This window comes from Pangasianodon hypophthalmus, chromosome 11 (genome assembly GCF_027358585.1).
Source record: "Pangasianodon hypophthalmus isolate fPanHyp1 chromosome 11, fPanHyp1.pri, whole genome shotgun sequence".
Taxonomy (NCBI): Eukaryota; Metazoa; Chordata; class Actinopteri; order Siluriformes; family Pangasiidae; genus Pangasianodon; species Pangasianodon hypophthalmus.
This window is the reverse complement of record NC_069720.1, coordinates 7,845,535-7,864,762: the sequence shown is the minus strand read 5'-3', so window position 1 is coordinate 7,864,762 and position 19,228 is coordinate 7,845,535. Positions and strand designations below refer to the sequence as shown.

General features: G+C 36.4%; 1 protein-coding gene across 1 annotated transcript in view; it reads left to right on the top strand.

Annotated features, from left to right (window-relative positions):
- The first annotated feature begins 1,673 nt into the window (after nucleotides 1–1,673).
- Nucleotides 1,674–19,228, top strand: part of sv2ba (synaptic vesicle glycoprotein 2Ba) — a 21,402-nt gene continuing 3,847 nt past the window's right edge. The window contains exons 1-12 of the mRNA XM_026930641.3: nucleotides 1,674–1,831; nucleotides 5,268–5,944; nucleotides 10,083–10,263; nucleotides 11,027–11,178; nucleotides 12,768–12,895; nucleotides 13,615–13,704; nucleotides 16,327–16,440; nucleotides 16,529–16,617; nucleotides 16,759–16,923; nucleotides 17,427–17,560; nucleotides 17,662–17,865; nucleotides 18,999–19,158. Of these exons, the coding sequence (XP_026786442.3) occupies nucleotides 5,482–5,944; nucleotides 10,083–10,263; nucleotides 11,027–11,178; nucleotides 12,768–12,895; nucleotides 13,615–13,704; nucleotides 16,327–16,440; nucleotides 16,529–16,617; nucleotides 16,759–16,923; nucleotides 17,427–17,560; nucleotides 17,662–17,865; nucleotides 18,999–19,158 (1,880 nt within the window). The 5' untranslated portion in view covers nucleotides 1,674–1,831; nucleotides 5,268–5,481. The remainder of the gene's footprint in view (nucleotides 1,832–5,267; nucleotides 5,945–10,082; nucleotides 10,264–11,026; nucleotides 11,179–12,767; nucleotides 12,896–13,614; nucleotides 13,705–16,326; nucleotides 16,441–16,528; nucleotides 16,618–16,758; nucleotides 16,924–17,426; nucleotides 17,561–17,661; nucleotides 17,866–18,998; nucleotides 19,159–19,228) is intronic.

Here is a 19,228-nt window from a genome sequence, read left to right as displayed (position 1 = left end):
TTTAATGTCCAACAAATGTCCAATTTCCAGATAGAGATGTTCATATTTGAAGTGTAGAACATCAGGTTTCATGCGGAATCACGTTCAAATGCGTCACACGGTTTGTCAGGCAGATTAACAGGATGGTTTGACTATCAGCGTGGTCCTGTCCCCATCCATTTAACAATTTCCAGCATATTAGAACCACACATTACTGCGTTCACCAGAAAATCATGGTGAGACTGAACCAACCCAGACCTGGGGTCAGGAAGTAAAGAAAATCAACAAGCTACCAATTTAATCTAAGAAACTACTTTTTCAGGAACAAAAAGAATCGTATATGTTTGAGATACTGAGATTAATACACTGAATCCCACAATCTTCAGCCATTAGCCATCTGCCACTAACCACCATTTTTAGGCTTCTCCTTATCACACAAATGGGCTGGTTAAATCTCTGAACGCATCACTGAATGATGAGTGGATAAACTAAACCAGCATGAAAAAGTAGTGGGGTGGAGCAAACGGGGGGAATGTGTGATCTAAATTTAGCCAATGACTCTGCTTGGGTGGAGCTAATCCTCTTTAGTAGAATTATCTGGCTGTGGGATTAGGCATTAGGCTTTACCTCTGTACAAGGCATCACCTATCCATGATTATGGCGTAGCAAGCCAAGCCAACTAGATATGAGTGGAGAGTTGACAGTATTTCATTAGTATCATCTAGTAAATGGTGTGAGGTGAGTGATGCTAGCATGTTCTGATCAAAAACACAAGTTTTTGTTCCAGGCCAGGGCATTATTTTCCTACTGAGCTGTGTTGCAGTGAATAGATTTACCCTCAAGTCAAATTAGCAGCTCAAGTCCATTTAGCCTAGCCTAAGTGATTTCATCAAAGTTGAATCCAAAGTCCTTAAACTGCTACCCAAGTCCTTGCACAAGGGAAGGGGGAATCTGGTGGCCTTAATGATTTGCAGTAGGCTAGAATACTGTATGTTGGGTAATAATAAGAGCATACAACAACCAGTAATAAGAGCATACAACAACCAGTCTAAGTCAAAGTCTGAAACTTGGCTCATGTCAGGCCTAAGTGCAAGCTCAAATATATCTCAGACAATGGGATGAAATGTCATACTTCCACATCCATGTTGCAACATTCGTTACAATATGGGAGCTTAATAGAGCTACAATAGAAAGCCCAATGTAAGACAAGTAAGGATTAAAATGCATGAGGCATGCTGTTATAGGAAAAAAATCAACGACAGAGTCGTGTGATGCAACCCACTCTAAAGTTATTTTTCAATAGCAGCATGTTTTATTCCTTTTATACCACAGCAGTTTGCCAATACTAACAAAAACATGTGCTTGTTATCCATTTAGAGTTGCATTTAATGTTATAACGATGTTAAGCCATTTTCCCTTTCCAGGGGTCCCTTTTTTCTCTCTGTTGAAGTTAATAAGACAAAAATAAAGCAGCTCATTACCAAGAAACTACAAAGCTCTCCATTATAACACATGGTCACATAGTAACTACACACAAAAGAAACATCTTGATGATGACTTGAGCACAGTAGCAATGGAACTTTTATTTTATTTCTGTATGATTCTCCCATTGTAAAGGTCAGTGTTCTTCTAGCTGGAACAGAGTGTATCATTCAGCCTGCCAGCTACAGGCAGAGGGAGATTCTCTAGAGTTGAGCTGATTGGGGGGGTTGTGAGATTGCATCCTAATCCTCTGGTCTGTCCCATCACTTTCTGCTAAACTGACAGGGTTTGCATCGAAAATTCTCTATCCTGGAATTATTCTTCCATTTCTTAGGAAACTGCTTAGTATCAACAAGAAATGGTCATTGTGGTAAGTTGTATATTTGTTCATTCTTCAGCAGTAAAGATCGACAGCAACGGTTTTTGGATTTCAGGATTAAACGTATGTCTTATGGTCAATGCAAAGCTGTATCTCTCCATAATACTGATGCATAAAGTATGTCTGACCTTTCTTATAAGTGATATGTCACTTTAAGGCAGGAAATGTGGAATTGCGTTGCTTCTTTTCAGTGTCGTCTTTCAGATATTATTTATCCTATCAATAATGGATGTAATTTCCTAGTTTTAATAAAATCTAATTAATACCAATAATGTTATAAATAATGTTACAAATCAAACATACTGCAATCCAGGCACTGGTATAAAAATAAGCAGTTTTTGTATAAAAAGGTTTAAAATAAGCAGTTTTTGAAATATATATATTATATATAATCATGACTACATAATAAAATTGCTTACTGTTCCACATTAAATTTTTACACACTCAGTCAAAGCCTGATATAAAAATACTGCATATTTTAAAAATATATTACAGATAAGTATATCACAGGTGCTGTAAAAATCCTCTTCCCAAAATTTGTTAGTGACCTGCCAAAAGGCTTCACCTACTCAAGCAACTTCCAGCCATTATATGTTGTATACATGTATGTATGTAATAAAACATGATGGGACATGCTGTTACAGGAAAATAATCAATGACAGGGTGGCGCGGTGTGGCCCAACACAAAGGCGAGTTATTGTTACCATTCCGAAGTTTATATTTATTTTCCAATTACAGCACTTTGCAAAGAGTTTTATTCCTCTTATACCACAGCAATATTTTTATTCAGTAAAAAAATGACATGTATCGTTTTATCCATTTATAGTTGCTTTTAATGTTTTTTAATGTCCTTTTAATGGAATGTCTGTGAAACATGTTCCTATTAGCACTTACATTATAGCTGCTATAAAGTCATTCAAAAGTCAAAAAATGCTTACCAAGAAACAAAGACTTTGCTGTGGCAGAAACCCTAAAGTTAAAGCTTAAGCTCTGACTCTGGCACTGGAGACTCCTTCCATAAATGTTAAATAAATATCTCCTTACAGGAAGCTTCACTGTATCAATGATTATACCTTGTAATGATTATACCTTGTAATGCCTTTTCAGTTGTTTATTGTTAGACTTTGATTATGTGCAGTGTCAGCACATATTACAGCAAGTGCATTAATATAAACCTGTGATTTGCCTTACAGTCAGAACTACTGTCAGAGATGCTGCTATGGAAAATTAATCAACACCTTCTGACCAATCAGATTCAAGAATTTAATAGTGCTGTAGTATAACATGTATTATAACATGCTTAAATGTTCTTACTGGATCTAATGTCATTCACAGCAGTAATGTAAAAGTGTGAAACACCATCTGGAATCACATTGACAATTTCAACACCTGAGACACACAGGCTACACACCTAAAGCAGAGGATTTTGTTTTAGAAACCCTTTTCATCTGTCACATCTGTAGTGTGGCATCCGCCTGACCTGCTGGTGAATGTGACTCCAGTAGATTCCAATAGACACTGGAAGAGTGTGACTTTCTAAACTCACTTTTGAATTTGATTTATAAAGCATTGCAGTTTGTCATCCTATGGGTATATTTCTCTTGCTTCTATTTTCCTTGACCATTGACTATCATCAGCATTATCATGTCCATTTCCTGTCTGTACTCTCTTCCCCTTTGCACTCTGGATCACCCAGCAGGATGAAATTCCCCATAGTGCAGATGGATTAAATCACAGCTCTTAATACAAATTCTTAACCATGTCAGAGTCTAAGAAGAGCAGCCAACCTTCTAAATGGTCTAGTAAAAATGCCTTAATGAGGATATTTTTTTTTAAGGGGGTGCCATTTATAACAAGACCATTTTCCTAAACAGAATGAATTGTGCCACAAACTGCATTTCTTTCATGACAAAAGAAAATAATAAGGTAATGTTGTGTGCAGAAATTGAAAAACCATAAATTTTAACTTTTTGCACAAAAGGGTGACTATAGTTTTCATTTTATGAATTACAAAATAATAATTGTAACAAAATGAATGTTGTGACTTGAAAAAGAATAATTATTTGAATTTTATGACACACTCTTCATTTCCTCTTCATTTCTACCAAATTCCTTTTTGTATTTAAGATAAACCCTTAAAAATAGTTTTTGTCTTCAAGATAAACTGCAAAAATAGTTTTTCATAGCTATAAATCCCTACAGAGTGGTATATGATATAATTAGTGGGTCTCCAAAAATTCCATCTAAAAAATTAATTGTTTCATCATGTTTCTATTATTATTCATCTAATCATTGTGGATTCAAAATGAACATTTGTTTTAGTATTTATGCACACAAAATAAAATGCCTTCATATAATTTTGGACAAAAAGTTACAAGATATTATTTGTTTGTCATCATGAAAACAACGCATATGTGTTACTCAGAATGCCCCATACATTTGTATCTATAGTCCAAATGCTTGTATATGTCCAAGTTTTATGATATCAACATGGATCCAGCTGATAATATATAGAAGTTAGGAGTTCAAGATGTATTCTGAGTGATTCCCACTACCATGTAAGCTTGGCTCTAAACAATGCTGTTGAATTCTCTATTCTGATTGGTCTGAATTTTCTATAACAGCAGCTCTGACAACAGTGCCACCAGCGAGGAAAATCACAGGTTTATAATAATGCACTCCTTCTAATATGTCATCATTTCTAATAACAACTTGCACAGGAACTTGCATGGTGGATGCTTCACATAAACATTAAAATGTGCATAATAGTTGATATAGTGACATTTGTGGTGAGATGTTTATGTAACATTTTAGAAGAAGCCTCCAGTGTCAGCGCTTTGTAACAGTCAAAGGTAAAGCTGTTCTTTTGTTTTCTGACACGAAAGAATTCAGGTCTTCAAACTTGTTATGACATAAGTGATAACAAGAACTAACTTGTTTCATGGACACTCCATAACATTAAATGTAACTGTAAATAAATTAAAAGGAATAAAACTGATTTTAAAAAATAAAGCTGCTGTCGCTGTGGTAACTGTAACTCTGTTTTGTATCGGGCCACATCACACCACCCCGGCATGGATTATTTTCCCGTAACTCCCTGCCATGTTTTATTCCTTAAATAATTAGGCTATTATGAATGTGATCAATAGAGCTCACTATTACAGTCTCAACTGGCTGCTGCTCTTATGCACAAATGCAAATACTCTCTGTCCCACAAGTGTTTTACATATGGCAAAAGTTTATTTTTAACCATTTCTAAGAACGGGTCAATATGTGTTTATTATAATATTTGAATACGTTTCTGAGCAGCAAGGTGAGACTCGTAAGTAGCACCTTATTACCAAATGAATAAGGTTCTTATTTTTCTGACACTCCAGCACTCAATTTCTAATCATACTCACTAATATTCTCTCTCTTTTTATATAAGCTTTCAAAGAGAAGTGGTTAACTGTCACAATTGACTCTGAGGCCTATGGTTCAACTGCAGATCCCAGAAGGAAACCCATAAATAGGATATTGTCATCACTACTGGCCTCTGGAGTAGTGATTCTGAGATCCAGACAAAGTGCCTTCTGAGGATTATGCTAATATAGCCAGCTGTGATTTGGAGGATACTAAGGCAATTCTAAAACGTGGTCACAATGGATGGCCATTACCAAAACAACATGCAAGACAATGAAGGAGAAAGCCAGAACACCTACGGAGAGGAAGGTGAGGATGACTACCCCTACCGACCCGACTATCCTGCCCAGGAGGAAGATGCAGCCAGTGATGTCACTGAAGGACAGGATGAGGACGATCAGATGTACGAGGGGGAATATCAGGGCATTGCTCACCCAGACGATATCAAGGAGGCGCGTCGAGCCGCTCGTCGGGAGGCCAGGTTGAAGGCCAAGTTGGCCACCTTGGAAGAGGAAGAGACATTGGCTGAGCAGTACGAGAACATCATGGAGGACTGCGGCCATGGGCGCTTCCAGTGGGCCCTCTTCACCGTGCTGGGCCTGGCGCTCATGGCTGATGGTGTGGAGTGTTTTGTAGTAGCCTTCGCTTTGCCCAGAGTAGAGAAGGGCATGTGCCTGTCCAGCGACAGCGAGGGCGTGCTGGGTAAGTGAAAAATGAGGAAAATAGGAATTTGAATTTCCAGAATATTTTCCTGTATGTACACTGAAACAGATGCAAATGAAATATTACTATACCAGGTTTAATTTAAATATTGTAAGTATATAGCTTTACTTAACAATTAGAGAGCAATGACTAGTTAATTGTAAAACAATTGTCAAATTAGTTGTAGAATTTTAAAGAGTGAATGAAAACCATAAGAACGGTTTGAGACCAAGTCCATAAAAAACCTTACATTTGATCAGAATGTCAGTATATCAGCATGCCGTGGACTCTCATGGTCAAATAACCACAGAATAAATATAAACAAATGTTGACTTTATTGGGTGATATAAAGTAAATAGCTCATTATGGGTCGTCTGAGGAAAATGCATTAAATGTGCAGTTTGGGTATTTTATAGCTAAACCACACTTTACCAGAAAAGTTCTCATTCAGCTGAAGACTTTTGATCTGTTTTGCCATTTTTCATGCATTTTATATGACTGGAAAGTTAGTCAGTAAGCAACACATTTCCAGGTTTTTTTCAGGTTTTCCAGGAACTCAAGTAAATTTAGAAGCAAGACTCAAAGTGCATTTTTTTCATGAAGGAAACAATTTTGTTTCCAGACAGTGTGTTTAAGTTTTAAATTACATTTGTGAGAAGAAAAAAAGCTAGCCTAAAGGAGCAGTTGGCTCCTTTTCAGGTCTCCTAGGTGGAGTTAGAATAAGATTTTAATGATTTTTCTTTTATTATACCTTGAGCTCGCCTCCCAAGCCTGCCCATGTAGACAAAGCTCCACTCCTAGAACCTACAGTGATTCAACTAGAGTTAGCATGCTAACTAGCTTTAGCATTAGCCAGCACTATCATGACATCATTGTCAAGTGCACTGGGACATTCAGCTGTTTGAAAGCCAAGTTATTAGACTATATGCATATGAAATATTGATTTATGAGAATGGTCATGAGTGCAGTCGCTGTCCTTTTTTTCTTTGTAACATGTATTTTGAGCTTTTAAGCTCCATTATTAGCATCTTGAATTATTTTTAGCATTTGAAGCTACACAATAGTGCCATTCAGCTGCTTGAAACCCAAGTTATAACACTATAAAAACAAAATTTGGCACACAGGAGAATTATTGGGCAGCACTGGGTGCTTATTGCACGTGTGCTGAGGCCATGACTTAAACAATTATTTTTTCAATCATGTTTTATATATATTCCAGGTTATTTTTACAACTAAGAAATACAAAAAACGGACTATTGCACCTTTAAGCTAGGAAGTAAGAACATACAATGAATTCCCAGTTTACAGTTGAACTGTATATAGCACCATAATGTTGTTAGTGTTGTTTGACCGATGCTTGGCACGTGCCCTTTGCCACTCTGTTGCTCAATATAGTTTGTGGACGTCTGAATCTGGTTTGTTAGGGATGCGTATAATGTCAAAACATTCAAATATTGCAGCGTGAATAAGACCTGAAACAGAACTGCAATGAGAAGCAAAGGAGGTTTGCAGTTTTAAAGGTCTCTCAGGCTACAAGTTCACACTCCTGACATACACAGCCTCTAACTGTCAATCTCATTTAATCATTAGCTGTGTGTGTGTAGCAAGACAGAGAAGGAGGCAGGTGGAGAAGTCAGAGTGAGAGACTAGGACCCTGTTTGATATAAATACATGCAATATACATATAGCGTATGTAATTATATTAGGGGTGTAACAGAAAAGATACTATCTGCATCTGTATCTGTTTAGTGCTCCAAATATATGTATCTTTATCTACATTCAGATGTCAGTGTGGTCTGTGAATTCTGGCTCTGACTGTTTTGACTGACATAATTGATCTCAAATAGAGATGCCCTGCCTGTGATATTTTCTAACAAATTTAGTTGGATCTGTTTCCCAAAATGTGTAATCTTAGTATCCTTGTTTAAACCACCGTGACCCTGACCAGGCAGTTACTAAGGATGAATGAATGATACAGATGCATCAATTCACCACACGTCTTTGTTTGTCCCGCAAGCCTGTGCTACATTAAAGTAAAAACCTTCCACTCACACGATTTACAGTATTTTGCTGTGTCCCATTGGATCCCAGTCCACCTCCAGTATCAGCAATATTACCCATGGTCTGTTCTGCCAAGCCTCCTATTCATATCTGCATTTGTACCTGTTTAAAAAAAAACATATCTGTTCATTCGGAATAATGCATTCATTTTTGTTGTCTCTAGTGTACCTATTGTGTAGTAAAACACCGAATGAGGAGAGCTCAGAGCAAGAGAGCAGGTCTGATATAAATACATTTAATATATGTAATCATATTTACTGTATATATCACAGCAGAGGCTGTCTCTGGAGCACTATGTTAAAAAAAATCTCTCTTCTCTGTTACAAAGTGACCTGATAACACATCACAGATAAAAGCACCTTGAGAAGCCATCACTGTGAACTTCTGAGTGCTCTAATGCTACAACGATGGACAGATGGAGCTGTAAAAGAGTGAAGAACCAAGGGGGTTTTTTTTGGTCTGGGCACTTAGGAGCAAAAGTTAATGGGAGTGTCACAACTGTAGTGAAAGCAGAGTGATGACGAGTGCAGAGGCCAGATGAAGGGAGAGAGAGAGATATAGAGAAGGAGAAAGAGAAAGACAGAGAGACCGTATTGGCAGCCCGGCTTAAAAATCCAATGCTTTTGGATGTAAAAATGGACAGAAGGACATTACATTACAGCTAAAACATTTATAGCAGCCATATTAAAGTCTGGTTCACTTTTTTCCTCAGCATATATCGGGTATCATTCCACACAAAGCATCAGGTAGAATGTAGATTTGTACATTAAAAGGGATTAGGGTAATAATATCATTATGAGCAAACAGTACATTTAGGCATTCAGTTTGCATGATGCTAAACTGGAGGCTGTTCACATCTCTTACTCTTTAGCAGCATTAGACTTATAGTACTAATGAAGCAAACCTCAGACACCAAACAGGCCCTGAATGATTGTCTACATTTGGATTTAGGGGAAATTTTGTATATTTTATATTTGGAAATTTAAACTTGCAATATAAAAGAAATAGAGTGCACAATTATGTCAATTATGAAAAGATGTTTCTGGCACACAAAGAGTGGAAAAAATCATGTGGAAGTGAGACCTCTGGTGGTTAAAAACTGCCTTCTTCCTTCATCAATTCGTAAAGGCTAATATTTCAGAACTGGGCCCTCAGCTGTCCCTTGAGATGCTGTGACTATGGTGAACAACAATTCAGAACAAAACAGGATAGTGGTTTATAAAAACAGACAAAGTGAAAAATAGAAACAGTGTGCTCTGAAGATTGATATATTCTGTGCCAGAAGATTCTACTGAAATCACAAACTTTCAGTAAAGGTACCATACACACCTATTTCACCTGTTTTTCACTGAATCACTAACAGTAATAAATGTGACAAAGCTGCATTGAGGACTTCCACTTCTATATGTCATCCTTCACTAATCCACATTTTATTGGGCTGATCAATAGCTAAATAACACAACACTGTATTAAAAAAGAGTCAAACCAAATATTACCACTCAATTTTTTATTTATTTATTTTTTTTTTGGTTTACATTGAAAATAATTTTACGGTAAGAATAAGACTAAGTATGTAGTCTACACAATGCTAGCTATAATCTTCCCTGACCTGTTAGCAACAACAAGCCTCATGTCTACAGTGCAAAACTAAAGAAGCAAAAATTGGACAGAAAATGTCTTTTGGCTGACTGAGTACATTCAACTGTGCAAATTTCAGTTTTTCCTATAAAACTATTCATTTAACAATATTCGGTTTTCTATACTGTACTTTTTAATGTTATTTCTTTCAGAGTTCATATTTCATATTTAATTTACAGAATTTTATGGTACCGTTTGTACTATTTTTGTAATTGTTATATTAACCCCTCTGTAACAGGGTTTTAATTTAATGGTATTCTTATACCCTTACCTATTTGTACTAGCGTAAGGATTTGTTTTTGGAGGCTATAAAACACTTCTGTAAGTCATCCAAATGCTGCGAAGGTAAATGTAAAATGTATTGGATATAAACATTTTGTGTGTGTGTGTGTTGTGTGTGTGTGTGTGTGTGTGTGTGTTGTGTGTGTGTTGTGTGCAGGTCTGATCGTGTACGTTGGGATGATGCTGGGAGCCGTAGTGTGGGGTGGTCTGGCTGATAAACTGGGACGCCGTCAGTGTCTCCTCAACGCTCTGGCCATCAACTGCATCTTCTCTTTCCTCTCCTCCTTTTTCCAGGGCTATGGCTTCTTCCTCTTCTGCAGAGTCTGCTCCGGAATTGGGTAATGCAAGTTTTCCTTTCTAAATGCAAGTACACACAGAGATTTCAATGGTCCTACAGTATTAGGCTTGCGTATAGACTTGTGTGAAATATTAAGCAAAGACACTATGGGTAAAGGGGTAATTTTTGAAAACAATAAATATCACTGTCATTCATCGCCAGGTGATTCGCTGATATTCTTACTTTTTCAAAAATGAAATTTACTCGTGAGCCTTCATCCAATTAAATATGCATATGTTTACTCTACTGTACTTAACTCAAAAATGTAGTCTTGGTGATGATTTATTTGAAGTGTTTATTTCTATAAAATGATTAGAAAATTTATCTTTTTTTCAGTATAAAATGTATTTAACTCCAACAAATATAAACTTTTGGGGAATTCCTCTCTAATGTTCTTCAATAAAACATTAGAGAATAAAAATGTAGAAAATAAAAGATTAATTAGGAAAACTGTTTTCTAAATACAGTGTGATTTCATGTGTTATTGTATATACTGTGTACATACATAAATATATATATATGTGCAGTATATATACCTTAATCGTTGCACTAAACGCTTTCATGCCTCAAAATGAGAATGACATTTTTCAGAAGTGTACACATGCAGTGTTGAATGGACATTCCTCCACAACATGTCATACTACACTATGTGTATAACTGTATTATCATTCATATTTCCCTTATTCAAAATTTTCTCTCTCTATCATTGTGTTAAGTCATTGTTCGACTGTAAGTATCCCCCAGTGTTTCTCTGTTCTCTACAGAATAGGTGGCTCCATCCCCATTGTGTACACGTACTTTGCTGAGTTCCTGCAGATGGATAAACGGGGCGAGCACCTGAGCTGGCTGTGTCTGTTCTGGATGCTGGGAGGCCTGTACGCTTCCTTCAGCGCCTGGGGAATCATCCATCATTATGGTAATAACAGTATTAACCTTCAGCATCTTTATGCTAATCATCACCACGGTGATAAAGACCATAATTATCATTTCAAAATCAGAGGGCAAGTCTGGAAGCATCCGTTTAGGTGGAGGGGAGGTAAATATGAATGAGGATATGAATAGGGATATGAACAGTGAGTTTATATGAGTCTTAGAGTACTAAAATGGCTACTTTACACTCCTCTTGAATCATTTCCTTTCTTATTATATGAACATTAATTCTTTCCATTGTATAATATGTTTAATTTCTAATTTTATTGTGTTATAATACATTTTATACCACAGTGATGTTGAAATGTCAATTCTGATTGGTCAGAAGGTGTTGATTAATTTTCTATAACAGCGGTTCTGATAGTAGTGGCTGTTGCATTTCAGATCTCATTTAGATTAAAGCATTTAGATTAATGTCTTCCTAAGACATTATTGTTCCTATTCAAGTCACATACGCGGGTCCTTTTATGGCAGACGCTCCACATGAAGGGAATAAAAACATGTATAATCATTGATATTCATTGATAATCATTGAAGTATTCTGTGAGGAGATGTTTATTTGCATTTTTGGAAGGAGTCTCCAGTATCAGTACTTTGTAACAGTCTGAGGTAAAGCTGTAACTTTAAGTTGTCTGGCAATTTTTTTTTTCAGTTTTCAGTTTAGTAACGTAACTGTAATGACAAGCAGCTTTTTTGTCTTATTAACGTCAAGAGGGAGAGAAAAAGATTGTTAGCTGTTGTAACATAATTGATAGCAAGAACTTGGAATAAAATGGATAAAAATGATGATGTGCTGTAAAAATTATAATGCCCATTGGAATAAATAAATAACTAAATAACTAAATAAATAACTTCTGTTATTGGAAAATGATGAACCTTGGGGTAGTAACAGTAACTCTGTTTCTACTAGGGCCATCACACCACCATGTCATTTATTATCTCCCTACAATTGCACACCATGTTGTAGTCCTTACAAAATATCAATCTATATTTATTACCTATCTGTAACCCCAGCAGCTTCATACATGGAAAGAAAGGGAAATCTAACTGGAAAAGAATGTATTTACAAGAGTGAGGAATGTCTGAATCTATTAGGAGTTTTATATTCTTGTAGCAAACAGTCAGCCTCAGTTCCAAAACAATTTAATGGCTCTCTGATATCTTGTCTATGGAATGAAACTTATATTCAAAATAATACTACTGAGGTCTTTATTTAATGATGTATTTATTCCATTTGTCAGTTTAATTTTAAACCAAACTTTATAAGTTTTAGATCATGATTTTAAGGGTCCAAGCATGAATGTCCTGGAACCCTATTGTTTTTGTTATTATGGTTATTGTGCACCTTTCTAGTCACCCTTTAATTTTTCACATTAAAATATATTATATAAGAAGTGTTAATCAAATCCTTCTCCGTTTGGGTCATGCCATGACAAGAATTAATCAAACCCTGTTTCCCTTGGTGTTCTTCCTTTAAGAGCAAGAATAATATCAATGCACCTTTTGGACAACATTAGATACATCAGATCAGTGTTAGAAGAATGTAATGGTGTAGTGACATGAGATTTGTTGCAGGTTTCAGTATGGGCACTGAGTTCCATTTCCGCAGCTGGAGAGTGTTTGTTTTGGTGTGTTTCCTGCCCGCGGTGGCTGCTCTCACTGGACTCGTGTTTATGCCCGAGAGCCCACGCTATCTCCTTGAGGTAATGCCCATCATGTTACATAGGCAGAGTAGAAAAATATTCAGTTTGGCAGTGATTCTGTGACATATATTGTGGTACACACACTGTAATCCCTCTACCAGCTTGATTAACTATGCCAGGAAAGAAAAGTAAAAAGGGCAGCACATACAGGGTATGGATTATCCTCTCATTACATTAGTACAATTTTTAGTAGGTTAGATTATACACATCAAAAATCCCCAGTGTTAATTCAACACCAAGAGTGATGATTGAACATGTTCAGAGCTCATTTGTGTCTAATTGGCGATATATAAACAGTGTAGGATGTTAATTCAGCACTCTGGGTGTTAATTGAACACTGAGGATTTTGCTGTATACCAGCATGACCAGGTAACCCAAGTTCAGGATCAAGCTTTGAGGCACCAATGATACTGTATGACCAGGCTGCCCAGTGGTTCTTTAGGGAACCTAAAATGGTTTTTCTATGGCCTTAAAGAACCATTTCTGGTGCCTTTATTTTTAAAACTGTATAAACGAGTGTATAAAGGTATAAATGAGTCTTAATAAAGCCAGGCCTTGTATATTAGTACAGTTTTTTTTTCTCAAAAAAAAAAATTCAGAAACAACTGGACCTTCATTTTTATTCCTTTCCTTCCTTTCTTTATAGCCAATTATATATGCAACATCACTGTGTAAACGTTCTTAAACCTCAGTGTGACTGTAAGCATGCGTGTTTTCAGAATGCAAGGCATGACGAGGCCTGGATGATCCTGCGACGTGTCCATGACACCAACTGGAGGGCAAAAGGTGAACCAGAGAGAGTGTTTCAGGTGTGTGAATCACAACATAGACTCAAATAAGCTCAGACCTCAGTGGTTTGTTTTACTCTTTTGGTGGAAGAAAGCGTTTTGAAGCAGTTGAACAAAAAATATTACCTGTCAGTCAATTGGCATGTATTATGATGAAGGAATATGTCTATTACAAAGTTTATCTAAACCCTAATCCCTCATCATTGTATACTCATTGGGTTTTATCATATTCAACTCAGTTCAACTCAGTTTTATTTGTATAGCGTTTTTAACAGTGGACATTGTCACAGAGCAGATTTACAGAAATATATACATTTTAAATTTATACATTTGTCCCTACTGAGCAAACCAGAGGCAACGGTGGCAAGGAAAAACTCCCTGAGGCGATATGAGGAAGAAACCTTGAGAGGAACCAGACTCAAAAGGGAACCCATCCTCCTCTGGGTGACACTGGATAGTGCAATTATAAATAAATCCCTTCTAAACTGTATACTATATGGTCAAAAAGGCAATTGTGTAACCATAAAAGGTCATTATAATTTACACAAAAGTCTATTTTGTTGAAGTTATCAACTGTTCACTGATGGAGACTTGAGTAAAAACCTGTTTGTGGCAATTGCAGTCCTAAAGCTGTCATCGCAATTGTAGTCCTAAGGCATTGTAGCAAAACTGTTCGTATCAGTTGCAATCCAAAGCCATCTTGATGGTTTCTAAGTGGTAACATCCACAGTAATCACATGTATCTGTAGGCTGTCCATATGGGGCCATCGTCAGAAACAGTGAGTGGTTTCCAAGAGGACTCCAACCAGAAGTAGGGCATTAGAATGGATCAGGCAGGTCCGGAGAGAAGAACGGGCCAGGATCAGTGGCATCTCAGGAGTAACGTGTAGCTCGACAGAGAGAGATAGAGAGAGAGAGAGAGAGAGAGAGAGAATGTTAGGTATGCTAATTGTCATATAATGGTTAAATAATATGTACATTGGGTGCAGAATGCAATCAGGGACTCCAGCAAGACTACCCATGACAGCATAACTAAAAGGGAGGGCCAGAAGGTAACACAAACATGAGGGCGCCTTGGGACATAAAGCAGCCAGCCACTCCACCGTCAACAAACCTGAGTGAACGCGTGAGAGTGGGGTGGCAACAGCATCCAAACATCCCAGTTCACCACAACACTCTATGCCTGTGAACCCTCCAGATCTGCTCCTTTACCTAAGAAAAAGCTATTCACAAAAGGCTTGACCAAACAAATATGTTGCCGAGCTACACTCCTGAGCTGCCGGTGATCCAGACCTCCCCCCCTTCACTCTGGACCTGTCCACCGGCAATGCTTCATACTGCCACGAAAACGCTTCAGCTGTTTTCCATGGACTACACCAACACACATTGTGCTCACACACACGCACACTACAGTGTAAACCCATATGAGGATGGGTTCTCTGTTGAGCCTGGTTCCTCTCAAGGTTTCTTCCTATCACCATCTCAGGGAGTTTTTCCTTGCCACCGTCGCCCTGCTTGCTCATCAGAGACGGCACACACACACACTTCACTTTACTTTTGTTTGTGTAAAGCTGCTTTGAGACAATGACCTTTGTAAAAAGCGCTATACAAATAAAAATGAATTGAATTGAATTGAATTGAATTTTCAGCCTAGACTTAAATACTGAGACTGTGTCAGAGTCCTGAACACTAATTGGAAGGCTGGTCCATATCTGTGGGGGTTACCGAGGTACCAATCATATATGTTACCTAGCTTTAGATATCACAGTCTGTAAGTAATAAGACAGTGAGATATTTTTGTTGTTTTGGCTCTACTTTGCAGCGTATGGAGTATCAGACACTATTGGACGCATTTAAAGTTAAACGCTTTTAAAGTCAAATCTAAAATATGCTTGAGCACTAGGCTACTTGAGCACATTCACAATTAGTGACGTTGTCATAGACAGTTTGATTTAGAGGTAACTAGGATGTAGACGTAAAAACTATAAACCAGACAATAAAGGTCTTTAGTCTACTTTTAATTGGTTGGAAAAAAGATAATGATAAATAGTACAATGCAATTATTGATGTACAGTAATCTCATCATGGCATCCACCTATCCACCTATCCAAGTGCAAGGTAGTTTAATTGGAGATATTTCATTGTTATAACACTGTATATCATTCTGGACACAGTTAACTTTTTTTTTCATGTTTTTACAGATGCATGGTGTTTTAGAAGTCAGGTTGTTTGAATTACCTTAAAGTCAATTTATAGGTCTATCAAAATCTATCCAAATAAAATTCTTAAGAATGTTGATTTCACATTCTTAATAGCTGATTTAATTTTTTACATGGTAGTGTACATTCCAAAAATGAAATATTCAATTATAACATGGTGGACAACACAGCCAAAACAATAAAAGCTGTCAATGTGCAACTACTCACACACAAACCTGTCTGGATTAGAGCTCAGTGTAAATCTGCACAGACACGAGCTTTCAGTACTTCATCCTGGTTCTTCTTCACTGTGAAATATCACTCTTCTAACAATCAGCACTTAGCATTATGCATTTTTTTTGGGAACCTGGCCCTGACTTCATTTTGTCATGTTGTTGATTGTATTTAAGGATAAATGATAACTATTGCATTCTCTATTTGTAAGGTTTCCCAGTTTAAGTCTCCTCAAACTCAGGAGGATGATTTCATTGAGATCCAGAGCGAGACTGGTACGGCCTTCCAAAGATTCATGGTCAGACAAATGACCCTGGTCAAGCAGGTATCATGTAAATCAAGCTTAAATCAGAGTTTCACACATCCTGACTATAAAACTCTGCAGTGATTTGTCACTTAATGTATTTTTAAAGGTGATGAAGAACTTGATGTCACTTGCTGCCCCTAAACTGAGACTCCACGGATTGTTCATTGCCATTGTCTGGTTTACAATGGCTTTTGGGTAAAATTATTTTTCTCCTGCACTACTTATCCAACACATTATGCATTACTGTTCTTCAGGACAAATGTGTTTTACATGATATTCCATTACAGGTGTATTCATGTTTGTTAACTTGCTCCTGTGTTTCCATTTGCATTGTAGCTATTACGGCCTTTCAGTGTGGTTTCCTGACCAGATAAAATACCTGCAGTATGAAGAGTACAAGTCACACACCATGACATTTTACAAAGATAGGATCGAATACTTTCACTTCAACTTTTCTCTGAAAAACCAGATTCACAAAGAGGGCTATTATATGCATGACTGGTACGGTTTTTCCTTTCTATTTGTCCATACTTAGAGAACAGAACAAACTTAGTTCTTAGTTAGTATATACAAGTTCTGACTAAAAAGGAGCAACAGAATTTATCAATAAAACGACAAAAACACAGCTTGTCATGTTGCTAGGAAATGTGTCTATCCTAACCACTCTCCATAGCCGAAAACTTACTGGGTGTTACAAAGCACTGACACTAGAGACTCCTTCCATAAATAAGTAAATAAACACCTTACAGTAAGCTTCTTCATATCAGCACTTTTACGATTTTCATAACATCGTTAATATATTTGTCATTAGAGTTAGATTATGTCGAGCTGTAAATTAGCTGTCAGCTAGAGTTGCTCTTATAGAAAATTAGTCCCCACCTTCTGACCAATCAAATAAGAATTAAAAAATCAATATGATAGCACAGCACTGTGCTAAAGTTAACAAGCTTACTAGTTAGCCTGATCGTTCACTGCTCATTCATTACTGTGTATTGCGTGCACAGGTTTATCAGCATAGAGATGAGAAATGTGAAGTTTAAGGAGACCCACTTTGAAGACTGTTACTTCGAGGACATCAAGTCAACAGACACCTTGTTTGAGAACTGCACCATCATAAACACTGTTTTCTACAACACAGGTATTTCAACTCAAAGAAGCAAAATCACTTTTAACTAGATCAGCTGACTTCATTATAGTCGCTTGCTAATTATATCAGTTTTATTGCTTTGTTCCTTGCAGATTTATGGCCTGATTCCAAGTTCATCGACTGCAACTTCAACAATGTCACATTTGTACATCCCAAAAGCGGCTGCCATCTTAACTTCCAGGATGAAAACGACATCTTGATTTGTTTAGTCAGCTTTCTGGGCAGCTTGTCTGTGCTACCAGGCAACATCATCGCATGCTTCCTGATGGATAAGATTGGACGAATTAAGATTATAGGTGAATTACATCACTGTCATTTTTTTTCTGATTGTGGTTTGTCTAAAAATAAACCACATTAACAAATATTGAAGATACTTGATAAGAGTATCATTTTTATTCATTTTGTTTAGATTATGATGTGCAGTTAGAATGTGTTTTTTAACACATATCTTAGTATTTCATGTTTTTTAACATATTTTAATTTCAAGTTTAGTTAAAAAATGGGGGTGGGACAAAAGATACTGTAATTTTTAATTTTTTATGTCAAATTATGAAATTACTAAACATTATTATTGTTTCATGTTTAGTACAACAAAACAGAACATAATTTAAAATTTCAGAACATTTTTAGTATTGATTCGCGAATAAAAAAAAAAAAAGCTCATTATTAATTTAAATGTAAAATTACAAAATTACTAAACATTTTACTACTTTTTAGGTTTAATGAAGGAAAAAAAACCCAGAAGATATTTTTAAATTTCAATTATTAAATTACTAAACGTGTGTATTACATAATGTATTCACTTCAATGCCAAATTACTAAATTACTAAACATTACTCAAAACTAACCATAGTATTGCTTCATGTATAATATAAAAAAGAAGAAGAAGAAAATAGATCATTTTCAATTTCAGTGTTAAGTTACTAAATTAGTAAACAATTTAATATTGCTTTAAGTTTAGTTTAAAAAAAAAAAAAGCACTGGGGATCATTTTGAATTTCAGTGTCAAGTTACTAAATTCCTAAACATTTTAATTGTTTCATATTTAGTAAGAAAAAAAAAAAAAAAGGATAATTTTCAATTTCAATGTCAAATTGCAAATTCACTAAACATTTTTATATTGTTGTTTTGAGTTTACAGGAAAAAAAAGATCAATTTTTTTTTTTGATTTTCAATTTCAACATCAGATTACTAAACTAACTTTAGTAGTAGTAGTAAAAATTTTTTTTTTTTTTAACAAAAACTGCGGTTTTTGTTTAAGTTTTTATTTTCCTTTTGGTTTGAGGTTGAGGTCAGGGTTAGATGTAGGTGTGGCATAGCATTAATTAGCTGGTTAATTATTAAGGACACCTTAATAATTCTGGTAATGGTCCTCACAAGGATAGCAAGACAAATGTGTGTGTGTGTGTGTGTGTGTGTGTGGTCACAGGTAGCTCCATGCTGGTGTCCTCTGGCTGTACTTTCTTCCTCTTCCTCTGCTTCAGTCCCGGTGCTGTGATCAGCATCCAGTGTCTGTTCTTCGCAGCGTCTGCAGCCGCCTGGAATGGAATTGAAGTTATAACAGTCGAGCTTTATCCAGCCTCTAAAAGGTAGAGCTGATTCACTGATTATTTTATACAGCACAAATACACAGTGTCAACTGGGTCATATTCCTGCACA